Below are 23730 nucleotides of genomic sequence, written 5' to 3'. Positions count from 1 at the left end.
ACTGAAAAAAGCACTTAAAAAGGTATTTTTTTTTATAAGTTGAGATAAAACTTTTTTTACATATTCATATTATACTTAATAAAATTATTTCTAAAAACCTAATCGAAACACCTCCACCTAATCAACACATAGCCTCTGTTAGAGGCTGAAGAATTTTTTGCATTATTGCTTATAGTTGATGGATAAAATCACACCATACTTAGGATGATCGCAATTACTATCTTTGATCTTTAATATAAAAATTCATTTGACTTTTATTTTGATCATAAATATAAACTTAAATATACTTTTATTTTCATATTTATTTATTTTATTTATTTAACATAATCATTTGTAACAATAGTAGTTCTAACAATATACTATATTAGCAAAGAATATTTTAAGAAAGACAACACCTATTTATTACAAATAACTAACTTAGCTAATTTTTTTGATTGACTCAGATTAGTCAACTAGCTTTTATATTTAGGACCTGAGGTAATATTTGCATAATGGTTTGTGAATATTTTTACATCTTAAAAACTAAATTATAGAATTTTCAAAACTAAATCAAGGCTCACAGTGTTCAACGGATTATGCACCACAAACAATAATAATTTGACCAACATTTAGTCCAATAAACATGAGGCATAAACAATTGACTATTATTTGGTGACAAATAATTTAACTATGTTTGTTTTTACCATAATTGAAGACCGCAGGGGGAGCTATCTGTATTAAATACATCTCTCTTTTTTTCCGAAAAACGCGTTGGAAAAAAAAGGAAAACAAAAGGAACGCATAGCTGTCTTTGAAAATTCATTGAATTGGCCTAAAAGAGACCTTACATCAGGGTCAGTGGATAAATTATTAAATAAATCTGTTAGATATAATAAGCTTACCAAAGATTCTGATAAAATTATTCTTATTTTCCGGCAAAATATCTACCATATGCCCCGATATTAATTATTGAATTGAAATTTAAACATTTATAATTTATAATTCACGTGAAAGTATGAACATAATCTGAACTTGGCTCCAATACGTGCTGGGTCAGCCTGCCCGAAATCTCGGCGGGCAGGTCCAAATTCCGAGGTCCCTCCATTTGCTTAGATAACTGGCTCAAGCTCCTCTCCCGCCTTGGCTTCAAGGACTGTAAGGTCGTCCGACGCCACTACTACGACCACCGCCACCTCTGCCGTGGAAGGTGGCGCGTGTGCCTGTAGCTCGGCAACTCTTGCTTCCTGTGTTGGCGATTACTGACGACGGAAGGAGAGGTAATCGATTATGGGTCAGGGGCTGAGTTGCGGGCAACACCATGAAAATGCTCTGTTTGCTGCTGTTGCGGGCGGAGCCTTGGAGGTAGTTGAAGCTATGATAGAGGAAGACCCTGCAGTTCTTGAAGAGACTTCCGGTCATGCTAAGCTTTCCCCTCTCCATGCAGCTGCCGCCAGCGGTCGGATCGAGGTTGTTTCTTGCTCTTACCCCTTAATCTTTTCTATTTTTCTCAGATTTTAATGGCGTTCTTTGTATTTGGTGGTTTTTTGTGGGTTTGGTCCATGAAGCACGGTACCTGGTGAATGGAGTTGAATTGTGTCTGAAATGTGTCCGATGCGACACTTGGTTGTATTTGCGCAACTTATATTTTGCAGCTACTTCTTTGGTTTTCATCATGGTGGGTGTTTTGATCTTGGCCAGGTACTTTCCATGTTATTGGACCGTTCTGTTAATGTCGACATCCTCAATCGCTATAAACAGGTGCATCTCTTATCCCTGATGCTTTCAATTGAACTGAAAATACCGTCTTTCTAGCTGAAATACTGTCTTTTCTAGCTCATATCTTGCTTCCTTCTTCCTCTATTTGTCTTCAATTGCTTATTCGTTTTTTTTTTCTGGGGCATAGACACCGTTGATTTTGGCCGTGATGCATGGAAACACTAGTTGTGCGGAAAAGCTTATTCAAGCTGGAGCTAATGTATGTTATACTCGATTGTTTTTCAGTTTGAATCTTATGGATTTATTGTAGTTGCGTTGATTCTTACGGATTTACGGATGGCTTGTATTGTTTCAGATATTGATGTTTGATTCTTTACGTGGTCGAACCTGCCTTCACCATGCCGCTTATTATGGCCACATAGATTGCCTGAAGGCTATTCTTTCTGCTGCCCGTTCCTCACCAATTGCAAACTCATGGTTAGGTTCTTTTTGATGTCTTCCAAGTAAAATGCTTTGACCATCCTGCATTTAGCCGTAAATGCACCTATGCTGAATCCATTTTCAGAATTATGCTCAGTACAGTGCTTAACATAAGTATTGACTGAGGCATAGATCAGTCAAAGGCTAGATTCATTGGTTATCTGCCTAAAAACTTCGATTTATTGTAATCAACTTGTTAGAGTTTCAAAAATTGTTAATTAAGGGTACTTTAGGCATAGACAATTGTTAATTGTAATAAAGAGTAGCTCTATTTTTTGATCAGGGGGTTTGCAAGATTTGTTAACATAAGAGATAGAAATGGCGCCACTCCACTGCATCTTGCAGCCCGTCAAAGACAGCCTGAATGTCTTCGTGCTCTTTTAGACAATGGGGCTCTTGTTTGTTCATCACCTGGTGGATATGGGTATTTCTCTTTGAAGTTATATCAGTTTGTCGTGAATAAATATTATTGATATTTCATTGAGATTGATCAAAGTATAATCTGCAGTTATGCAGGGAGCACACCACTTCATTTGGCTGCTCGTAGTGGTTCTTTGGATTGTGTTCGAATCTTGCTTGCTTGGGGAGCTGATAGGCTTCAACTAGATTCCTCTGGGTAAGTAAAGATTTATTTCATTGGTCAATGTTATAGTAATAATAGGCATATTTCAGTTACATTCGTATTGTACCATTCATGTAATTGTGTGACTTCCTCATACTTTAATTAATGTATATCGCAAATGGCACTTGAAGCTAGTAAAAATCTTCTCATTTATTGGATTTTACCAAATAAGGTCTTACTTTGTTCAATCCTTTCCTGTCCTTGGCTCCATTCTTGCTCTTCCTGGATTCCTTAATCACTAAAAGCAAATCAATTAATAGCTGGCTTAAAATCTTATTACAAATGAACCTCTGCAGGAGAATACCGTTCACAGTTGCCTTGAAGCACAAGCATAAGGCATGTGCTGTCCTGCTGGACCCTTCATCAGCAGCACCACTTGTTTGGCCATCCCCATTGAAGTTCATCAGTGAGCTCAATGAGGAAGCAAAAGCCTTACTGGAAAAGGCCTTGATGGAAGCTAACAGGGAGAGGGAAAAGACCCTACTGAAGGAGGGAGACATTCCCTCATCTCCCTTGCATTCTGATGGTGAAGATGATGATATTGACTCTGAGGTGTAACATTATTTTCTGACCGCTTAAGACCTTTCAATTTAATCTACTTGATTTGGTTGAAGATTGTGCTTCAGTATATGTGGTAAAATATGTTCTTCTTGGTCATTCATATTGCGATTGCTTGTAATTAGTCCAACAGATTTAATTTGCCTCACTTGGTTTTCTTTTGCATATTCTTCTTGCTTCTACCTTTGTCAAAGACTTCAGTGGGTATCATTGCTTCCTATGTAACGACAGAAAATTTCTCCTTACCTCATGCATGCTTGATGGGGATGCACTCAGCTTGCAGTATCCTTCTAACTGAATTAGGTGTATAAATGCATGTGCTTAGTCTAGTGTTTTATTGTAGTACGACCAGAACTTCAACAAAAAGATAGTAAGGGTGTTTTTTATTTTTTAGTGAAAAATAATGAGTTTCTTTATTTGATTTTATTTCTGCTCATTTAGGCCAGCAGCAGTCTCGAATTATGTTGTATATGCTTTGACCAAGTATGCACAATTGAGGTCAGACCATGTGGTCATCAAATGTGTGCTCATTGCACCCTAGCATTATGCTGTCACAAGAAGCTCGATCCAGGAGCTGCTTGCTCTACGGGACCAGCATGCCCTTTTTGCCGAGGAGCTATCCATGAATTAATTGTTGCTCAGATCAAGGATAGCAGTGATGCAGAAGTTGAGTCTAGTCCCACGGCAAAGCCCAGGAGATCAAGAATATCAAATTTCAGTGAAGGAAGCAGCAGCTTCAAGGGTTTGTCAGCTATGGGTTCATTCGGGAGGATTGGAGGTCGCAACTCAGGAAAGATTACTGAAAAGTAATGAGGCAATTATTGAGTCTTGCTGCAGTTCTTTACTTCCGAGCCAGTCAGGAAACTGATATAATGGTGATTTTACCCATCCTTGGAATAGCTACCTATATGGATATAGTATTTGAGGTCAATTTTTTTGTTTTTTTGGGGTAACAGAGTGAAGGATCGCAAGATCGTGAGCGACAATAGGTGGCTTAAATTCTTAAATCCCTGTTTGAGGTTTTGTAATCTGCTTCTCAGTTGATTGGACTTGGAGATCAAGACCTTTGTGTTTGCTATCAAATATCAAATATAGTATTTCATGAGATAAAGGTACTTCTCTTTGATGCTTGATTATGATTATATCAATGGTTGAGGTGCAAATTTATTCGAAAATTTAAAATTATAGCAATTTTACCTCCTAACGTTAGAAATATTAATTGTTAATATCATTATTTTAATGCTCAAAATTAATTTTTTAACAGTAGGGGGCAAAAAAAACTTCTAGATACCCAGCGCTCTTGAATTTAAACTTTTGAGGTAAATTTGTATCATAACATTTTTATTAATATGCACACTCGATCAAGTTTTACTCATTTATCACCTTTCTCTAGATAGAAAGCGTTTTATGTTTATTGAATTATTTATAATCATATCTCTAAGGAGTGCCACACGCTGGCAATGGAAAAGGTTAAAATATGTTTTGACCAAACAAGGAAATAATTCATAGTAATTAAATGATTATTATGAAGTTCTGCAATTGAAAACCTAATGGTGAAACCTTCCTGATACAAGTATTAATACCTTTCTTTTTAAATAAATTAATAAATAAAATCTTCTTTGGGTAATAGAAGTGTATTTGTCCCATTTTATGAGATAAGATTACACACATTAAAACAAAAGGCAAACAACTGAACCTCTCACTAATTCAAGTCTTTCATATCAACATCCTCCTGGTTGAAGTGGACACTAGTTCACGTAATTATGTGACTAGTAAACAGAAGATGCCAAAAGATACAAGAGATTCTTCCAAAACAGCTGAAAAACTCCAGACCTGGGAAGTGGGAATGAAAGAAACTTGAAATCAACGAGCCACCAATAAGAAAAAAAGCTATCACTTAATTGGACTCATCCACACAAACAAGGGAAAGCTACCAGTCCTCCATATCCATTACTTTGTCCCAGCAATGCTCTGTCTGGCTCTCTCCCACCCTCTTCTCCCTCCATTGCAGCACACTCAGGAGCAGCAACTTGATCCCCAAGAAACAACGAGTTTGACTCTCTAACTGGAGAGAAGTCATTAACCCCATAAGGGTAAGAGAATGTTCTGTTTCTCCAAGTGCCCGCATTTGCAGCCCTCCTCTCTTGTTGAAGGTAGTGACCAAGAGAGGGAACATTGTCGCCGTTCATGGCGACGGCGTCGGTGGTTAGCCTCGAACAGAGTGAGAACAACCATGGCTTCAGCTTGTGGCTCTTCTTGTTGTTGTCCCTCAAGGGTTCCACCATTCTTCCCCTTGTGGATCTTCTTGAGAGTTCAAAGATGCTTGAAATACCAATGAGGCTCCCAAGTGTGTTATTATTGCTCTTGCCATGGAAGAATGATCCAGTGGACTGTCATGAGAAATTAAGGCAAAAAATCATCTCAATGGAAGATAATTTTATCGTAATATTTGTTAGCGTAATTAACCCAATCATTCATAATTCAGATTATGTTTGGTTAGACAAAGATTTTTAAGAGAATCATAAAAAGTACAAGTACAACAGAATGCAAATCATGTTTGGTATAACCACCAAGAAAAGATATTTCTAATAGAATATTTTTATAGAGTGACAGGAATAAAAGAACGGCACGAAAATTACCAAAATGACCCTAAATGCAAAAATGTTAAAAACCCTTTAATTAATTTCGTTATTTCATCACTTGTCTAGGTGAACAATTCTATTCCATCCTAACCTCATGGTAACAATCAAAGTCCATTATACTAATCAACAGCCTCATCAAATAATAGTAGGTGTTATAGGGTTAATTATTTTTTTTGGGGGTGAAATATAGGTTTAATTAATTTGTGTTATGTCATGAGAATATATTTTAGACACATTAATTAAATAATACTACCTTCGATCTTTAATATAGAAGCTCATTTGACTTTTATTTTGATCCTACATATAAAACCCCAATCCACTGTGTCTCATATTTATTTTTTTCCCAAAATAGTCTTTGTAATAATGATAATTCTAGCCAATATACCTGATTAGTAAGGATATTTTAGGAAAGACAGTACCTATTTGTTACAAATAACTAACTTAACTAATTTTTTTAATCTACTCAAATTAGTCAACTAACTCTTAGATTAAAGACCGGAAGCACCTATTACAGTCTAATTAAACATAATTTCTAAATTCTAAAACTAAGAATCCAAAAGTTAAAGCTAAGTTTGGAAAGGGGTAGCAGCAGGACATGGGGTGGACCCCATGAAAGGCAGGTAATGACCATAAAGGGAACAAAAGAAACTGAAAGAGCCAAAAGAAAGATGGAGGCTTTACTATTTGATGGGGCTTCTTCATTTCGTTCTTTCCCTTTCTTATTTACTTCTCATTTGGACTCTTTCCAAAGTAGAAGATGATTCTTCTTCCTCACCCAAATTAATGGAAAAGTCACAAAAGTGCTTAGTCAAAAGTCATGGTCCGACCCAACTATCATTAGTCTAGTACTGTAATATCATAAATCTTAGACCAGTTCAAACCTATTATATGGTAAAACTATAAAAAGAAAATCTTTTACATGTGAACAATATCTCAATTCTTCTTCTAATTAATACTCCTCGTGTCCCTAACATAAAACCTAATTATTAAGTTATTTTTTATTTTAAATATAAGACCATTTTTCATATTTATCAATTTTCTCTAAATTATCCCTATGAATATTCCCTCAACCATAATCAAGTAGAAGAGAAAGAAAGGGTATTAAGAAAGATAATTATGGTATTTTAAGAGAAACATGTCACATTTCTTATAATGAACTAATTTACCTAACTTCATTAATATAATCCAATTAGTTAAATGAGTCTTATATTAAGAACCAGAGGAGTATTTGTTTTGGACGATAAATTATCTTCTAATTATTCCTTCTAATCTTAAAAATAGGATCTTAATTTAATTTTTCTTTTAAATAATTCTCTTCCTAAACTATTATTATTGCATATGTTAAAAGAAGCCAGATTTCCATCAACATCCACCACAAATGGTTAAATAGGCATTTTAGAAATCTCAACACAATTTTTTTTACAAATAATCATCTTAATTAATTTCAATAATCTTCATAAAGTAGTTATTTAAATTTTATATTTAGAATTAAGGAGAGAATTATTATTTTTGCCTTGTCCTCCCAAAAGTGTGTGATACCTAATTCCCAGCTCCCATATGCTCATATGCTTCAATTTGGTCTAGTCAACCTTGGAATAAATCAAAATAGTTAATTGACGACAAAATGAGTGGACATAGTATTAGTATGGAGCGCCTCGGTTCCCCCCTCATCATTACATGTTTGATTTAAGCAAACCAAAACAATTACATTATATACCTATGCAATGCTGACGGATTTTGTGCAAACACACACACATATATAATATGTGACAATTTTACAAAAATAAAAACTTATAAAGGGAAAACGGGACAACATGACCACATTCTATCACTTTTATATAAACTAAATAGTGACATGTGCTTTGTATAAAAGTTAGAATGTGCTATGTTTTTTTTCTTAAAGCATAGGTATCTTCTTATTGGAGATAATTTTATTCAAAGCATTATCGAGTACTAAATGTGGACATTTCTTCCAGCAGTGATTCGAACCTTAGTTCGTCACGTTGTAAGAGATTAGCCTATTCTTTGCTATACTAGTTTTGTTTTATCTGTGGATGATGATCTGATTTTCTATAAAAATTTTATATTATGTACATACGTACATTGAAGAAAGTGGCCCAACCGAACCAATCTACTTAGGCCCAATCTTAAGCCCGAACCGAATTAATTAACTACACAATGCCAAAAGTCGATCTAGATGTATTTTTATTTTAAGAAAATTAGGAAAAAGTCTCTGATGAATTTGTTTTATAAGAAGGACCTAAATTAGTACTAATTACACTAAATAAAAAAATTAGAGTTCCAGTACTCCTTGTGGACAAAATTTTCATCTTACCAATAAAGTTTTTAATGGCAGATTTTTCCAATTTTTCCTTTTATTTTTTATGAGATGTATGGATTTACTATTTATAAAAAGAAAAAAAAATACATATTAAGATTTTGTTTGAGACTGCATGCTGGACAATATACGAAACAGAGGGAGAAAGAGACATGGACCCAGATTCTGTCTTCTTGTTAGGGACATGTGGTCTCTTCATGATAATTGACATTGACATTGAGAAGTCATATTTCGAATGAACTTCTTCAGGATGTTTTGTTCCACTAAACTTTCAAATAAATGTCATAAAATTTTGATGAAACCTTGTTTCAATTAGTCAGAAACAGAGTCATTATCTTTAAAACATCCAAAAATAAAGGCCAAAGCTGAGGTGCTCTGTTTCTATGATGTCTTTATAAATAATATTTACCATGCAGGAAAGACAGACAGAAGATTAAAATGGAGGCATCGTCATCTTTGTGGTCAAAAAGGGAAAAGGATTAAAATAAGAAGGAAAGAAGAAATGATTAATAAAGACAAAGAGAAAATGAGGAACCTGGGTATCAAGATCTGAAGAAGAATCCCTGGAAGCAGAGGAAAGAGAAGGAGTGAGGAGAGTGGTGAAGGAGGCAGAGCCTGAGAAATCTGCATTATCATGACTCCTCACTAACCCTATATTTGGATTCAATAACCTCAGCCCCAATGGCCACCCTTGTTGCTGCTTCACAATCACATTAATCCACACAAGAACTATAATCAATAAAGTGATACAATCACATAAAGCTTTTCTTCAACACCAACCCAACTGATTCTGCATATTATTTTCACAGCAACCCAGAAGAAAGAAAGAAAGAAAACTGGTACCTGTTGAGGCATATGAATAGTGTGTTTGATGGAAGAAAGCAAGAAATGGATGTGAAGGTGAAGGGTATAGAAATGAAGTGACTTGTCACAGAGAAGAGAAGAGATGGTACAGAAGAGAGAAAAGACGAAAAGGGAAAGGAGTGAGAAAATGAGTACAGAAACAGAACAGGGGAAGAAGCAGGGGAAGTGAGAGAATAATGGCGTGAGAAGAGCAGATTTATTTTTATAGAGGCATCTCTCCAGAGACAGTGTCAGACATTGAGACCATTGCACTTTGCTTGAACCTTGAACCCTCTTCTCTTTTTATTTATTATTATTACTATTAAAACTATATCCTTAAATGAAGTATTGATTTACTGATTTTTATTCTCATATACATATATTAAAAATTTAATTAGACTTGAATTTCTCATATATCATACGGAGTTTGAAAAAATATGCTGCACTCTGCACTGGATGTACTCTGTGAATGGTTTTTTCTTCCTGGTATACTTTTACTTTATACATTGATAATTACTTAAAGACTAAATTTATATAACTAATTTTGTAAGAATGTTTCTTGTGCTAATATTTAAAAAGTTGAATGATAAATTGTACCACAATAGTCTGATTTGTTGAATGTGTTTATTTTATATGTATAATGATACATTGTCAGAAGGCATGGATCTATGAATGAATTTGTCTGATTTAGAAAGTATTTGGATATAATCAAAATCATAATTTTAAAAGTGATTTTACGATATATGAAATAAATATAAGGAGGAGTTTATCTCAATTTACAAAAAATATTTTTAAAAAGTATTTTTTTTTTTTTATACCCTAACACCCCCTTAAAATCAATTGAGGTAGCCCTGGAAGTGATGCCCTTAGAAAACTTTATAAAATTAGGTAACCACTAACTGTATTTTTGTTTTGTGTCATTTATCAACTAACCAATGAAAAACATTTTATAATCTTAGACTAAAGAAAGAATTTGATGTTCAAACTATCATGTGATGGAAGGAATAGCTTTAAAAATTTTAAATATATAAATTATAAAGTGTAAAGCCTAAAAACAAAATGATTTATATTTTTCCAAGAGATTTAATTTTTTTTGTCAAAAAGTATCAATTGCCATTACTTTTAAAAACATAATAAAGAAGTGTCAAGTTGCTAAGGGACCTTAAATCCCAATAAAGTGTGGCTAATTGCTACTTCCTCACAACTTAATTATAACAAGTTACATCACCTAAAAGTATATTAATTCATAATATTTGAAATTCACTTTTCACTCCTTAATTTTACAATTCAATAGATAAAAAAGCTATTTTCACTTAATAGAATAACTTAATAATTTCTTTGAATAAATGTATTATCTTCCATTTTTGGTTATTTTAAAGAGTATCGATTGTCATTATCTTCTTGATAAATGAAACTAAGTTTAATTAATGGGGAAAATTTTTTAAAGTTTCAGATTCCAAGGCCTGAGGGGAGCATTAACTTTTCCTTTTAGGTCCACAAGCATCCATCACGCCCGTCATAATCCTGTTTAAGCATTATGAACTCTAGCCCGCTCTGGGTTCGACTAATACTTTTTTTTAAAAAAATTTGTGTTAGGCATAGATATCTTTTCGGAGGTAATTTTAGTCCAGACACTCTTAGATTTCTTTGGGATTATTTCTACATAAGTTAAGATAAAGCTGTTCTCACATGCGTATTTTATATTTTGTAAATTACCATTAAAAAACTGCTTTTGAAGACTTCAATCACTTGTCCACAAACAACTCTCCAAACAGGAATTTAAACATTAGTTCATCACATAGTGTGCTTCATTAGTTGAGTTGGCTGTTTTCAATTAATTTTAATTTCTTATGTTTATAAAATATAAATGTAATATTCTGCTGGCAAAAAAAATGTAATATTCAAAATTTAAAAAAGATATGTTATTAGTAATATATTCAGCTCTGTTCCATCTTTATTTTCTGCTTATGGGAATAGAAATATATGATTATATGAGCAGACCTAACTTTGTCATAAGCATGTTTAGCTTAAATAAATAGCCCCTCGAGCACACTTTTTGAGAACTGATTGCCATTTTTTTTTAAGTCTAAAATGCGGATTTGGATTCTCTCTGCTTTTTCTCCCATCCTCTCCCTCTCCACTACCCTTTTTTTCCCTTCACAATTATTGGATCAAAATTTCAATGGTCCAGATTTAACATCTTAGAAAATAATATTATTAAAAATAAGTAAATAAATTTAAACTGTTAAAATCTGATATAAATAGTTAACAACTGTAATAAAAGAAGTTGAAAAAAATTTGCTCTGTAATAACAGTCTGTAAATATGAGCTGTTTAAATTAGATTTTAACAGTTTAAATTTATTTATCTATTTTTATAATTATATTTATTTTTATAAAATGTTGTAAAATATTAAATCTGGATCATTGAAGTTTTGATCTAATGGTTGTAAAGGGCCAAAAAAAAGTAGTGGAGGGGAAGAGGATGGGAGGAGAAGTGGACAGAATCCAAATCCCCAAAATGCTGTCTCATGCATTGTACAGATGTGTCTTAAACCAATACGTTTGTAATATGAAAGCTTTTTTTTTCCGTTTTTTTTTTAAGGTTACGAGTTTAATTATGCGTGTTATTATCTCATGTTATTAGCTTGCATTTATAGTCAAAGAATAATTAAAAGCTAATATAACTAGATAAAGCAAAGCAAGCTACTGTTCAGCAAAAAATATAACTGAGTTTCTAAAAACAATATAATTATTAATGCCAAGACATCATATAATTTTTTATTAATATAAATTTAGTATTACTTATAAATAAGATTTTATAATTAAAATTGGAGGTAATATTAACTTATCGCCAGGCTTTGCATGCAAATGTCCAATCTGATGAGAGATGTTGTGGGTGTCATAGTAAAAAGACATGAAAGGAATGTTTCTGTCATCTCAAAAGATGCGAAACCCATTTGAATTACCTCTTCCCAAGTACACAATGAGATGTCATGTCTCACTATAAATTAGATAACTTCACTGGGAAATTTATTGATTCAATTGCGTTAAATTTATTTTACATTTTTACTCAGAGTGTAAAATGAGACAGTAGTGCTCAACTTACTATCTTTATTGTGCATTAACTAACTTTTAAAAGCGTCTCCAGCCCCACATCATATGGGTGTGTGAGTGTGTTAGTGTGTATAAGTAGAACATTCAGGCTGTTTAAGTACCACCCGTGTTAGGTGGTTTTCCCTTCAATCTCTGGTCCCAAAAAAAAAAACACTTTTAAAGGCACTGGTAGGAAAGGTATATCAGACAATATAGAACTCTATAAAAAACGATGGATAAAGAGCAAGAACAAAGAAAATGCTCAATAAGAAAAAGTACGTGATAAATTATTTGTAAAATGGCTCTGTTGCGTCCCATATCACTTGTAAAACAAATTTCTAGAATTATGAAACCAATATGAGGTGCAGAGGAATAATTTATTGTATTTTTCAAATCACCTGTTGGCCCAGTGGTGTGGGGGTGTGCGTGGGTGTGTGTGTGACGCGGGTTCGATCCCGCTCCCTTGTAACTCAAAAAAAAAAACTAAGAGACGTTGAAGTTGAACATATTGTTTAAATTGGCCTAATAGAATTAACTCGGAGGAAAATAAAGAATGAGTGCGGGCTAATAATTTCATATTAATTCCAGCCACTCCATAATATTACTTTCGATTCTATTTATAAGAATTAGTTGACAAATTTGAAGAGATTAAGAAAATAAGTTAAGTTAGTTATTGGTCATAAATAGATGTTGTCTTTCTTAAAATATCCTTACTAATCAAGTGTATTGGTTAGAACTATCATTACTAGAAAGACTACCTTGGAAAATAAAAGTTAAAAATATATAAATATAAGAGATAAAATAGATTGGGATTTTATATTTAGAACCAAAATAAAAGTTAAACGAGGTTTTATATTAAAGACCGGAGGTAGTATTCAATAAAGTTATTGAATGATATTTTTTGAATAATGACATGTCCAAAGATTTAGTTATATATAAAACACAATAGTATCATGTGATTCTTCAATTGTGTGAATGTCAAATTTTATGATGTCAAGAAGAAAGAATACTCATTAATTAAAATGGAAGAATGTTACAATTTCGCAGAAATCAACACTTTGGTAGTTAAATATAGAGGCATCAAACGATCAATGCCTCTTCTTTCGACCAAACACTTCAACAAAAAAAAACCAAGATGCAATCAATCACTCGCCAAAAGAATGCCATAAGAGGCAACAAAAGCCGGTTCAAAGAAAGGAAGGGTCGCAATTTCAAGCGAGAGTTTAACACTTGGGAAGATCCGATGGTGGTGGAAGCAGTTTTTGATTGGGAAGCTTTCCGTCCAAAACAAGCCACGCCATTTTCAGACCCCAGCTTGTGTGAACTTCCAGGTGACAATGCATGAACCATACCCCTGCGCAAAATCGTTCTTCATTAGCACCAATCAAGTGTCTAAGACAAGACTTGTGCACTAGTTGTTTGTTCACTTGTCAGAACTACTGGAACATTTAAACATTAACTTGTGTTTAATTACTTGTCTTATCGAAACTGAAATCTGAATTTACTATTGTGGTTATAGAAAAATTTAGCTTGCTTTGTTATGAAGTATTAGGAAACGCAAACCTTACTAACCTGGGTTATCTGCTAGGAAACGAATGGCAACCCATCCACCAGAGGGGACGCCCACTGTGTTTCTCTCAACAGGATCAACGAGATTGAAATTTGCAGGGTCCTTATTTGGATCGAAGTTGCCAAAACCTTGGCCAACAACGAAGAAGTTAAAGCCATGCAAGTGGAGAGGATGGCTTTCAGCACCTAGTATACTTGTGTCCTGCATGATAAGCTCCACGCTAGTATTGAAAGGAAGAACAACCAACTTTGTCCCATTGCTCACCATGGTGTTGTTTGGTGGGGTGCCTGTGTAGTTGAATGGAATCAAGGGGCTACTTGGAAAGTCAGGGGAGGAAACTTCGTTGGATTGCCCAAGGTAGTGGGCTTGAAGAAGAGCAGTGGTTGGGAGAGTGAAAGATACATTATTGACTGAAGCTGCAAACATTGTTCCATTGGGTCCCTGACATGTTTGATTGTTCTGACAAGGATTTGTACCAAGGCCTACAGTGAAGAAAAAGTGCTTGTCCACTTTTTGTGGAACATTAGCAGGAAACTGAGCATTTGCAAGGCTTCGGAGTTTGTTGGTGAAATTGGTTGCAAAGGAAGTGTCGTTAAGGGCAGGGAGGAGTGGTTTGAAGAGTGGAAGCTTCTTCAAGTGAAGAGATTTTGATGGGGATTCATATTCCAGGATACCAGCGACAGTTGAGTTATCAAAAGTGCCAAGGCCTGTCACATATGGTCTGGCAGTCATAAGGAATGTGGCTTTGGGGTAATGAGATTTGGTTTTAAGAAGAACATTTGTAGTTTGTCCTGGGGTAATGAGAATAGTGTTAGTCTCAAACGGTTTAACATATACTGCATCCGCTTCAACAACTGTGAGGGTGTGATTCGCAATGCTGAAGAAGAGCTCATCATTTAGTGCTGCGTTGATCAAACGAAGAAGGTATGTTCTTCCAGGCTTCACCTTCAGCTTGAATGTATCTGCCAAAACCAATAATTAATGTAGAATGAAAACATTGCAACTGCAATCTTATTACCTTGCATCATCTTGGGAATTTGGCCACTAGTAATATTCGGTATCATACAGAAGAACATCTTAGCACTTGAGGCCGATACCTTTAGCAGAGCAGTTATATAACGGCCCTGGAAATCCGTTGATAGTGTAAGCATCAGATACATTCGGTCCTCCACCAGTTTGTATGGCCTGGGCTATGACTGCCTCAGGATCAGCATTCCACCATTCTCCTGAAAAGTTGAATGCACATCAGATTAGGTTACTAGGATATGAATGTTATCAAACAAGGAAACCCAAACTGTCAGTAGAAGAAGACACCACTATTTCATTACCAAAGATGATGGGAACTTCCTTATAGGGTTTGGTGAAAGGATATGGAACACCACGCTTGGGAAGGATGACGATAGGACCATAGACAGTTGATCTTAACCATGAAATATGAGCATGCCAAAAGAGAGTGCCTCTCTGGCCAACAATGGTGTAATTGTAGACATAACTTTGTCGAGTTTGGATGGGACACTGTGTCACATATGCTGGTCCATCTGCCCACCCTGTTCGAAGTTGTCGAATTCCATGCCTATTTGGAAGATAACCATATTTTGATATATAATTAAGGATTTTTTTGTCAATATCATAAGGAGAATCCTAGGTAGAAACAGTCTTAAAAAGAACATAAACAAAGCCAAATGTGAAAAGATATTTAAACATGTGAGAGATGAGTCCCATTGAAACTGTGCAGACTAGGTCAACCAAAGAGTTTTTCCTTCAAGTTTTTTAAAAACAAAAATTTTCCCTACCAATGGATGGTGATGTTGTTCTGTACATGGTTAACCACTTTGATGACAAGACGATCACCCTCCCTCGCTACAATCCGAGGTCCTGGAAACTGACCATTGACCGTGACCATGCTCTTGGTGTGGCATAGTCGTGTTACATTTTGGTACTTGATCTGCATTACAAAGTCAAGCCCAAAACAGAGGAGTAAGAATGTGAAATGCTAAAGATACAAAAACGAAATATAATTTAGCTTCAGGGTAAGTGCATCAAGTCCTTAGGAGAAGTACTTCAAAATGGTAATGCCTTGTAACTCCCCCTTGTGCTACAGAAGGGAAAATAATCACTGAGAAAAGGAAGAGTGCCGGGAATGCAAATGATGGAAAAGGAAGAACACCCATTTTGTCTCTGTTCTTTGAGAAGCTAATGGTTGCTTTAAGAGAGCTGGAGAGAGCAAAGTGTTCCTTTATAAACTGTGGATGCAAAAGAGACCGTGGGTCGGCAATAAATAGAGGAACGAGATCAGTAGTTTGAGTAGGTGATGCAATATATCCACATGTTTCAAAGAGAAGCTAAGCTCTAGAAGAGCTGCAATTGCTGTATTTTAACGGGATGAGTTGTTTGAACAACTTTAGAGTGGTGTCCAAGACAATCAATTTCTTTTGATCTCCTTCCTGTTCAAGTGAAATCCTCGTAATATTGCTTGTCTGAGACACTGTTCTTAGAAAAGCCATGCTACCAGCTGTTTTGTTACACTTCTTAGTGCATGCAAAGTGACATAACCTACAGGTGAAAAGAACTTGTTGATTTACTATGGGAATGTAAGGCAGAACAGGTTTACTATATAGACCAAACGTACCTAAAAATTCATGTCTATTAATGATCAGTTTAATTTACAGATCAAAACTTAACCTAAGATTATGCCTATTGATGATGTTAAATATCTAAGCTTGGCTTACGTAAGAACTTATGGAATTTATCTTTACTGCAGCTTGTTATCTGGGTTTAAATCCACAGGACATGAAGCTTCAGAATCAGAAGTGAAGCTTGAAAAACCAAATCTCACTGGTCAGAAGTAGCTGTCTCAACCGAAGTTCTTGGTGGCAAAGGAATATAATAATGTTGAAGGACGTGAGAGAGGGTTTCTATATGGCCTCTCAATGTCAAGAAGTCCCTTTGAGAGGTGGAAACAACGTCTCTTTTCCATAATTTTTTATATCATCATGAACAACACGACACAGAACATGCATGAAGAGTAAGGAAACCTCAAGCAAACAAGGTTGTATTAGAGAAGAAACCAAACAGAAATTTAACATACATTGAATTTCAAGGAAAATGATAGTACCCATTTTATTTTTGACCTTATATTTTCATTTACTGTCCTCTCTTCATTGTAATCTGGGAATGGCGGGCTGGTAGTTGGCTGCCTTAAAATAAACACACACTTCATTAACATATGCTAAAAGCCATAATGCTTTTACCAAAAATTAATTAAACTGTAAATGATTTAGGAAAGGGTCCCCTCTATTTAACTCAAAAAATTAAATCTCACATTGACCCTCTGATCTTTGCTTGGCTTTTGCTTTTAACAGAACTTTCTCCTGGTCAATATTTTTGAATCGAACCCCAGCAACCATTGGACTTGTAAATGTTTTTAAAAGTTTGGTCATGCATAGTACTGCTGTATATGGACCTAAACATCATCTTTGTGACCTTTATATATATATGCTTTTTCTTCTCACCAAACTCTTCCAAAAATGCTAACAAAAATTAGCTCATTTGGTGAAAACTGAGTTAATGGGAACACAAAAGGCCTTTAGATTTGACTCTTTTTTTTTTTCTTTTTTTTTAAATTAAGAGGTACAAACTTTCCTGTTTTATGTGCCCATTTTTTTGCGACATATTCTTTCATTTCATCTACTATTAAGTTTATCTCAGGATCATGCATGTCAAGGCATGCCTGGGTTTTGGTGAATTTAAACACTCAACTCATCTAAATTTTATTGGGAAAAAAAAGAAACTCCGAAAATATTAAATAAATTTTGTGAATTCAAAATATTATAATGTTAAATTTAAGTGCATATTCCAATTCCAAACATGCGAGGATCATGCCGTTATGGCAAACCGGTTCCTTAACATTTTCGTCCAAACTAAGTCTTGCGTATATATTTTCAATTATAACCTTTTTTAAAAAAAAATAATAATAGAGAATAAACAAATTAAGATCAAATCTAAACTGCCGTTGCTATATTGTTAGAAAAATATAAGAATTAATAAAAGATAGTCATGTATGCAAAATGTTATTGTAATTAACTAAGTGAAAGTTCGTAATTGTTAAGTAAAATTCATAAATTCAAAATAATATGGTTTTAAACTTAAATTATATATATTTCTTAACATTTGAGTATTATAACTTAATGGTAAGTGGTTTACTTGCCATTAGCAGTTTTATTAGATATCAGGTAAATATATTTTTTCCTGTTAATAAAGATATTCCAGTTGGTAAATCGGAAGTCTTTCGTATTAATGCGAAGTCTTTGCTACACGTGAAGCATAGGTACTCTGTTTTGTGTCTCTTTAAATTATTTGTACCACCACCAATTCTTAATATAAAAGTTACTTTAACATTTAATTTGATCCTAAATATAGAGTCTAATTAACTTTGCCTCTCATATTTATCTTTTTTTTTTTAAAGTAGTACTTGTAATAGTTTTCCATGTTAAAGATTTTGTCGAATAGTAATTCTAGTTAATACACTTGATTAGTAAAAGTATTTTAGGAAAAACAACACATATCTATTATAAATAATTAACTTAACTAATTTTCTTAATCTACTTAAATTAATTAACTAGCTCTTATATCAAGCACTGAAGGTAATATCGTTTTCTTTGCATGCAACTTATGTGTTATGTATTTATTTCATAATCTTGTAAAGGCCCAGTGCTTTTATGTAAATGTTTTGAGTAAAATTGTCCTTTTATCTAAAAATATAAAAGTGTTGAGCCCTCACAAGTCATAATACGTAGCCGCCTAAATCGTTTTTTAAAAAGGAAAAAAAAATCAATCTCTTTTTTACAGTTTGATTGTTGTCAAGGCTTTTTTCTACCTAAATTCCTTCTTTAATTGTATTCCCTTTTTGAATATTTAGTAATTGGTAGTGGCGTGGTTTTAAATTTCTATGTTCAAGTTGCTTCCAAAATCCCCAAATTGAAGAAGCCAAAAGAAGAAACACATGGCTTGGTGTACCCAATCTCCACTGTACGAAGTAACAAAGAAGTCTGAATTTCATGTACTTGCTGCTCCCTGGCTTTATATCATATACCTTGCAAAAAGTATCAACATCTTCTTGCCCTTCAAAGGCCCACAATACAAACATAAAAAATTTCCCCAAGTATAGCCAATGTCATGAGACAAAAACTTGACATGATCTTTATATGATTCCTGCATTAATTACAACTCTTTCACAAAACTGCCATGTCATGGCACAGAAGCTCTGTCATCAGAGTCTGCTACCTATGATTCCCATGACAAAAACATATTTCCTTATTTGTCTCGTGTTCTCTTCCACTGTAAGAATGTATACTGAACATATATGTATGCACGAAGCATTCTGCTATATGACAAAGGGTGTGGTATTCTTGTGCATTTTCGGTATAAATGTCAAACACTACTTTTAAACTGTATGTTTTTCATACTTTTCTAGGTAAGCCGAAATTTTGATAACACCTGATTTCACCTCCAAATCCAGCTGTTACAATGACCAAGCCCCAAGCTGAAGCATGAGAACTTGAATTGGCAAGGCCATTATCAAACTGCATTGACCAAGATGCAGAAGATGATCTACCAGAAGCAGACATGGAAGAAGGCGAGTCGCAATACCTCATGGAAGCAGACTCAGAAGAAGAAAACGAGTCCCCAAGTCCAGAACTGGTGCGAGATATGGCTGCAGGGTCTTCCTCTTCCATGGCATGGTGACCATTATTACTGCTCTTCCTAGAAAATGGGGACCACCTGCTCTTACTACCACTATGAGTGAATGAAATCCCTCCAATCCCAGACAGGGTACGTGAAATGGCCGAGGGCTCCTCTTCCCGGGAGGGAGAGGCAGTATCAGAGCCATGGTTATGGTTGTTCTTCTTTTTCGGAAGAGGAGGCAAAAATGTGGGCTTATTGTTGTTTTGAGAATGGTGATGTGGAGATCCACATGAAGGAGCTGGAGGGGCTGAAGAATGTTTTGTGTGTCTCTTTGAGTGTAGGGCTGGCCCTACTGGAGGGTCACCCTTGATGGTGCGAGGCCATGGTATTGCTATTGCCACATCTCTGCATTGGAATTGCTCGTGGGATTGAGTCAGAATCAAGTTTCTGGCCTTTGTGTGGCCTTCATTCTTCCACACATATACGTTAGAGTCTTCACTTGCACTTATCACGTATCTTCCATCTGGACTAAATGAAGCTGAAATTTGGCTGTTTGCATTTCGAAAACCTGTTGTTCACCAACATCCAACAATAAATTATGGATTCTTGACTGCCATTTTTCTTAATTTGGGAAAAGACAAAGATTTTGGAATACAAGAGTAAGCACCTACAAACTTATGAACAACTCTGGAATCTTCAACAATTCTGATCCTGGAATCAGCTGAGGTAACAAGCACTTCTGATGGATTACTTGGAGCAAACTGAACATAAGGATACAAAGCCAATAATATTCATTGCTTAACCTCTTATCTTATGGTTGAGAATGCAATCAATAGCACGGAATACGAATTACCTGAAAACCAGTCACCTTTCTTAAGTGAGATTTCTTCTTTCGCCGAAGCTCAACTGCGCCTATTTGACTTAGTTTGCAATCTGCGTCACCATTTTGAACCGAGTTAATCATATTTTTCAAGGTTTCAAATTGAGCCTTTTTCGACTTAATTAGAGTACCTTCTGTGCTATACATGCGACAACTTCCTTTATGAGTACCAACAAAAGCAGCCTGCATGAACAAAAAACACAATCCATCAATAGACAAAATATATAGATGATAACTTTTCAGTTTTTGCTTCTTCGTAAAGAGAGTATTTTAGGAGAAGAAATATACTTGAGCGTCAGGGGTGTAAGAAATAGCAGTGACCATTTCGTGGGCATCGATCCAATCCACCACAAAGCGTTGAGGTATATTCCATATCCTCACCTTAGCATCCAGACACCCACTTATGAAATAGTCTTCGTCCATTGGGTTGAATTGTACACACGTTACTGCAACATATATTCCCATTCATTCATTCTCTGACTAATCTTAATTAATTAATTAATCAACTAAACTTCCTTCTCACCATAGTCACTGTGGGTGAACACCTGCAAGCACGCCCTGCTTTCCATGTCCCATAATCTCACTGTTTTATCCATTGATGATGATAGCAGTAACTGCATGCATGCACGTTCGAATTCATTAAGAAATCGCAACTTGACAATTAGTTAATTAACTTAGTGAAGAAGCTAACCTGAGATCTAGACCAAGACAGGTCCAGAACGTCGTCGGAATGGCCATGGAAAGAGCAATGAGGTTTCTCAGAGAAAGAAAACACTGTTTCAGGGATATGAACATAATCCGGAATCGTAAAACTACTTCCTCTCTTGCTTCCATGCTTCCCCTTCTTCTTCTTCTCATGCCATTCTTCCTTCCCATTTCGTTCTGGGGTTCCAAGTAACGATGGATGAATCGGAGTTAGACTCCCTTCGTCTGGCTTCATCGATGTAACCTCAAATTCTTGAACTTCCCATACGTGAATCACCTTGTCTTCCCCTGAACTCGCCAAGTAATGCCCATCATTACTGAACCTGATCGTCCAGATACATCCTTCATGAGCTTGAAATTCCTGACACAGATGCAGAGCTGAGAGCTCCTTCATGGATTTACCACTCTGTCTTACTCTCACCCACTGTTCGTTCTTCGTGGGCTTCTGCTCAGACGTTGACAATTGTGCGGACAACGATGACGATTTCTGTGGTTCGTCTCTTTCTCTCTCGCCGATGAACCCAGACGCTACTCCCTTGATGTTCTTCAACAGAGCCGCCCCTGTTCTTTTGCTCTTCCTTAAGCTCTTTGAGAAATATGAATGTTGTGTTGTGAGTTTTCTATCGTACCCAAGACCGTCGCTGGTACTTCTGGCGACTTTGTTACGACTCATCAGCTCTTTCACCATCTGGGAATGCCCAAGGTGTCGTTCGAATTCCTCCATTGTTAATTTCTTCCCCGTTTGCAGATCGCTTAGCCTGTTCCACATCCCGTCTTCGCTTGACTCGTTAACGATGAACTCTTTTCCCGTGTCCAAATTCTTGATCAAGAAGAAAGCCCCTAATCCCCAGTTAGACTTCACCGACGTCATCTTCGAGCCGTGCTGCCGTGGCGACCGCCCCGGCTTCTCCTTACCTTTCAGTGCAGCTCGGGATTCACCTTGGCAGGGACGAGAGCCGCCGCGAGAAAATGTCACGTCCGATGTGGTTCTCGTGAGGCGTTGCTTGGAGACTTTACCGATGAATTCCTCTTTTCTGTATTTTGGCATCGAGAAGGAGTCAATGTCGCCTTCAGATCGCGAGCGACCCAGAACGAAGGGAATGATGGACGGCTTTCTAGACCTTCTATGCTGTTTAACCTCTGATTGTGAACTTACGGTGGAAGAAGATGAATGAGGAGGAGAAGGAGAAGATTTACTTGTGCTTGTTGGTGTTGAAGGCGAACAATCGGCCTGGTCGTTTTCAAATTTTTCCGAAATGGCGCGATCCAGAGCCATGCTTGTGATTCTTAAGAACTCTTTGTTCTCGTCCAGACCCATACCAAGAAGTAACCGTTTTCTTCGCTCCGTGATTGATCCTGGAGACGCGATCCACATGTCGTAATCGGAGCCCAAGGAGGCGAAGGGCACCGGAATTGGCTTGACTCTCTCGGATCGTTTGGGAGAGATGTTGGCGCTAAACGACATGCGGCTGTCTTCAAAGCCATCGTCTTCATCGGAGGAAGAAGCTTCCAGATCGATCGGAGCGACGGAGGACATACGTTCGCGCGTCTCGAAGAAGTGGTCGTCGTCTTCATCGTCGTCTCGGAGACCGTCCCAGTTGAGTGTGAGTGATTTACGGCGCTGCATGGCGGCCACCGGCGGTGAAAGGCGGAGGTGCTGGTGGTGATGGGTTCGTGAAGAAGCGGAGAGAAAACTTACTTAGCTAAATTTAATTTGTGTTTTTCCTGAAATCGTAGAGAGATTGGAGAGAAAGGAGAAGAGAGAAAATGAAGGGTCAGAGGCTGGTTACCGTTATGGATGTTTTGGAGGCAGAGAAACGGTCAACGATTTTCGCTATTTGTTTATTCATTCAATTACTTGTGAATTTTTTGTGAGTGACTTTGCTTATTGTGCATAACGAGGAGGAGACTACTTATGTTGCCACGTCACGTTAGTGACGTGCCTATCACTACTAGCCACGTTTTAACTTCTATTTTTTATTTGCGGAAGTCAACCTATTTGGGCCTTGTTTGACATCATGATTGAAATTATTTATAAACATATTTTATGTAAACCGATACAAAACTTTTCTCATATATTTATTTCGTATTTCATAAACCACGATTGAAAAGCTATTTATAAACTATTCTAAACAGATTCTTAGTTTCATGCAGAGGAAAGAAAAAGTTGGATTATAAGCCTTGGTTGACTAGAGTAAAAGAATTAGTTTCTCAACATCAAATCTGAATTTATGTTGAATGAATCGAAAGAAGTACCCCCACACTTTTAGGTTTAGTTAGGGGAAAAATAAGAGGAAGAGAATATTATGAATCAACCATTCGTCTTGAATTTGTCCAATAAGGGTGTGTTTGGTTGGAGGGGAGGGGAGGGGAGGGGAAATGAGCCCCTCCCCTCATTTGGTTAAAAATTTTGGAGGGGAGGGGAGCTAAAATGTCCCCTCCCCTCTCCCATTTTGGCTCCCCTCCAAATAAGGGTGGAAACAGGCCAGGCCAGGCCAGGCTTTACTCTTAACAGGCCAGGCCTGTTTTGTAGCCTATAGGCCTGAGCCTGGCCTGTGGCCTGTTACAGGCTTATTTTTCAGCCTGAGCCTGGCCTGTATAAAGGCCTGGCCTGGCCT

The 23730-nt window shown here is 36.1% G+C and overlaps 4 protein-coding genes across 6 annotated transcripts; 1 reads left to right on the top strand and 3 right to left on the bottom strand.

Moving 5' to 3' along the window:
- The first annotated feature begins 1056 nt into the window (after positions 1 to 1056).
- LOC114740390 (putative E3 ubiquitin-protein ligase XBAT31) lies at positions 1057 to 4497 on the top strand. Of its 2 annotated transcripts, none has more exons than XM_028928536.1 (8): positions 1057 to 1446; positions 1678 to 1737; positions 1883 to 1954; positions 2051 to 2172; positions 2459 to 2599; positions 2684 to 2791; positions 3094 to 3349; positions 3550 to 3782. In XM_028928536.1, the coding sequence occupies exons 1-8, from the start codon at positions 1267 to 1269 to the stop codon at positions 3664 to 3666; spliced, it is 1056 nt and encodes a 351-aa protein (XP_028784369.1). In that variant the 5' UTR covers positions 1057 to 1266; the 3' UTR covers positions 3667 to 3782. The 2 variants fall into 2 exon arrangements, with proteins under 2 accessions (XP_028784369.1, XP_028784368.1); XM_028928535.1 differs by lacking the exon at positions 3550 to 3782 and adding an exon at positions 3797 to 4497 and having other exon boundaries at positions 1080 to 1446.
- Positions 4498 to 5202: 705 nt separating this feature from the next.
- Positions 5203 to 9348, bottom strand: LOC114740380 (uncharacterized protein At3g17950-like). 2 transcript variants are annotated; one of them, XM_028928523.1, is made up of 3 exons: positions 9179 to 9348; positions 8871 to 9035; positions 5203 to 5745 (listed from the first exon to the last, which is right to left on the bottom strand). In XM_028928523.1, the coding sequence occupies exons 1-3, from the start codon at positions 9188 to 9190 to the stop codon at positions 5263 to 5265; spliced, it is 660 nt and encodes a 219-aa protein (XP_028784356.1). In that variant the 5' UTR covers positions 9191 to 9348; the 3' UTR covers positions 5203 to 5262. The 2 variants fall into 2 exon arrangements, with proteins under 2 accessions (XP_028784356.1, XP_028784357.1); XM_028928524.1 differs by having other exon boundaries at positions 8871 to 9032.
- A 4062-nt stretch (positions 9349 to 13410) lies between these two features.
- Positions 13411 to 16013, bottom strand: LOC114740388 (laccase-17-like). The gene is made up of 6 exons (XM_028928533.1): positions 15903 to 16013; positions 15636 to 15787; positions 15171 to 15415; positions 14940 to 15068; positions 13845 to 14804; positions 13411 to 13626 (listed from the first exon to the last, which is right to left on the bottom strand). Exons 1-6 carry the CDS (start codon positions 16011 to 16013, stop codon positions 13496 to 13498), a joined length of 1728 nt encoding a protein of 575 aa, XP_028784366.1. The 3' UTR covers positions 13411 to 13495.
- A 3288-nt stretch (positions 16014 to 19301) lies between these two features.
- On the bottom strand, positions 19302 to 22739 carry LOC114740383 (WD repeat-containing protein 44-like). The gene is made up of 7 exons (XM_028928527.1): positions 21099 to 22739; positions 20931 to 21021; positions 20696 to 20853; positions 20539 to 20590; positions 20381 to 20460; positions 20195 to 20288; positions 19302 to 20095 (listed from the first exon to the last, which is right to left on the bottom strand). Exons 1-7 carry the CDS (start codon positions 22737 to 22739, stop codon positions 19302 to 19304), a joined length of 2910 nt encoding a protein of 969 aa, XP_028784360.1.
- Between the last annotated feature and the right edge of the window lie 991 nt (positions 22740 to 23730).

The sequence above is a fragment of the Neltuma alba genome, unplaced genomic scaffold (genome assembly GCF_004799145.2).
Source record: "Neltuma alba isolate B1F8T4 unplaced genomic scaffold, ASM479914v2 tig00003129_pilon, whole genome shotgun sequence".
Lineage (NCBI taxonomy): Eukaryota > Viridiplantae > Streptophyta > Magnoliopsida > Fabales > Fabaceae > Neltuma > Neltuma alba.
The sequence above is the reverse complement of the archived record's forward strand: the minus strand, read 5'-3'. Positions and strand labels throughout refer to the sequence as shown.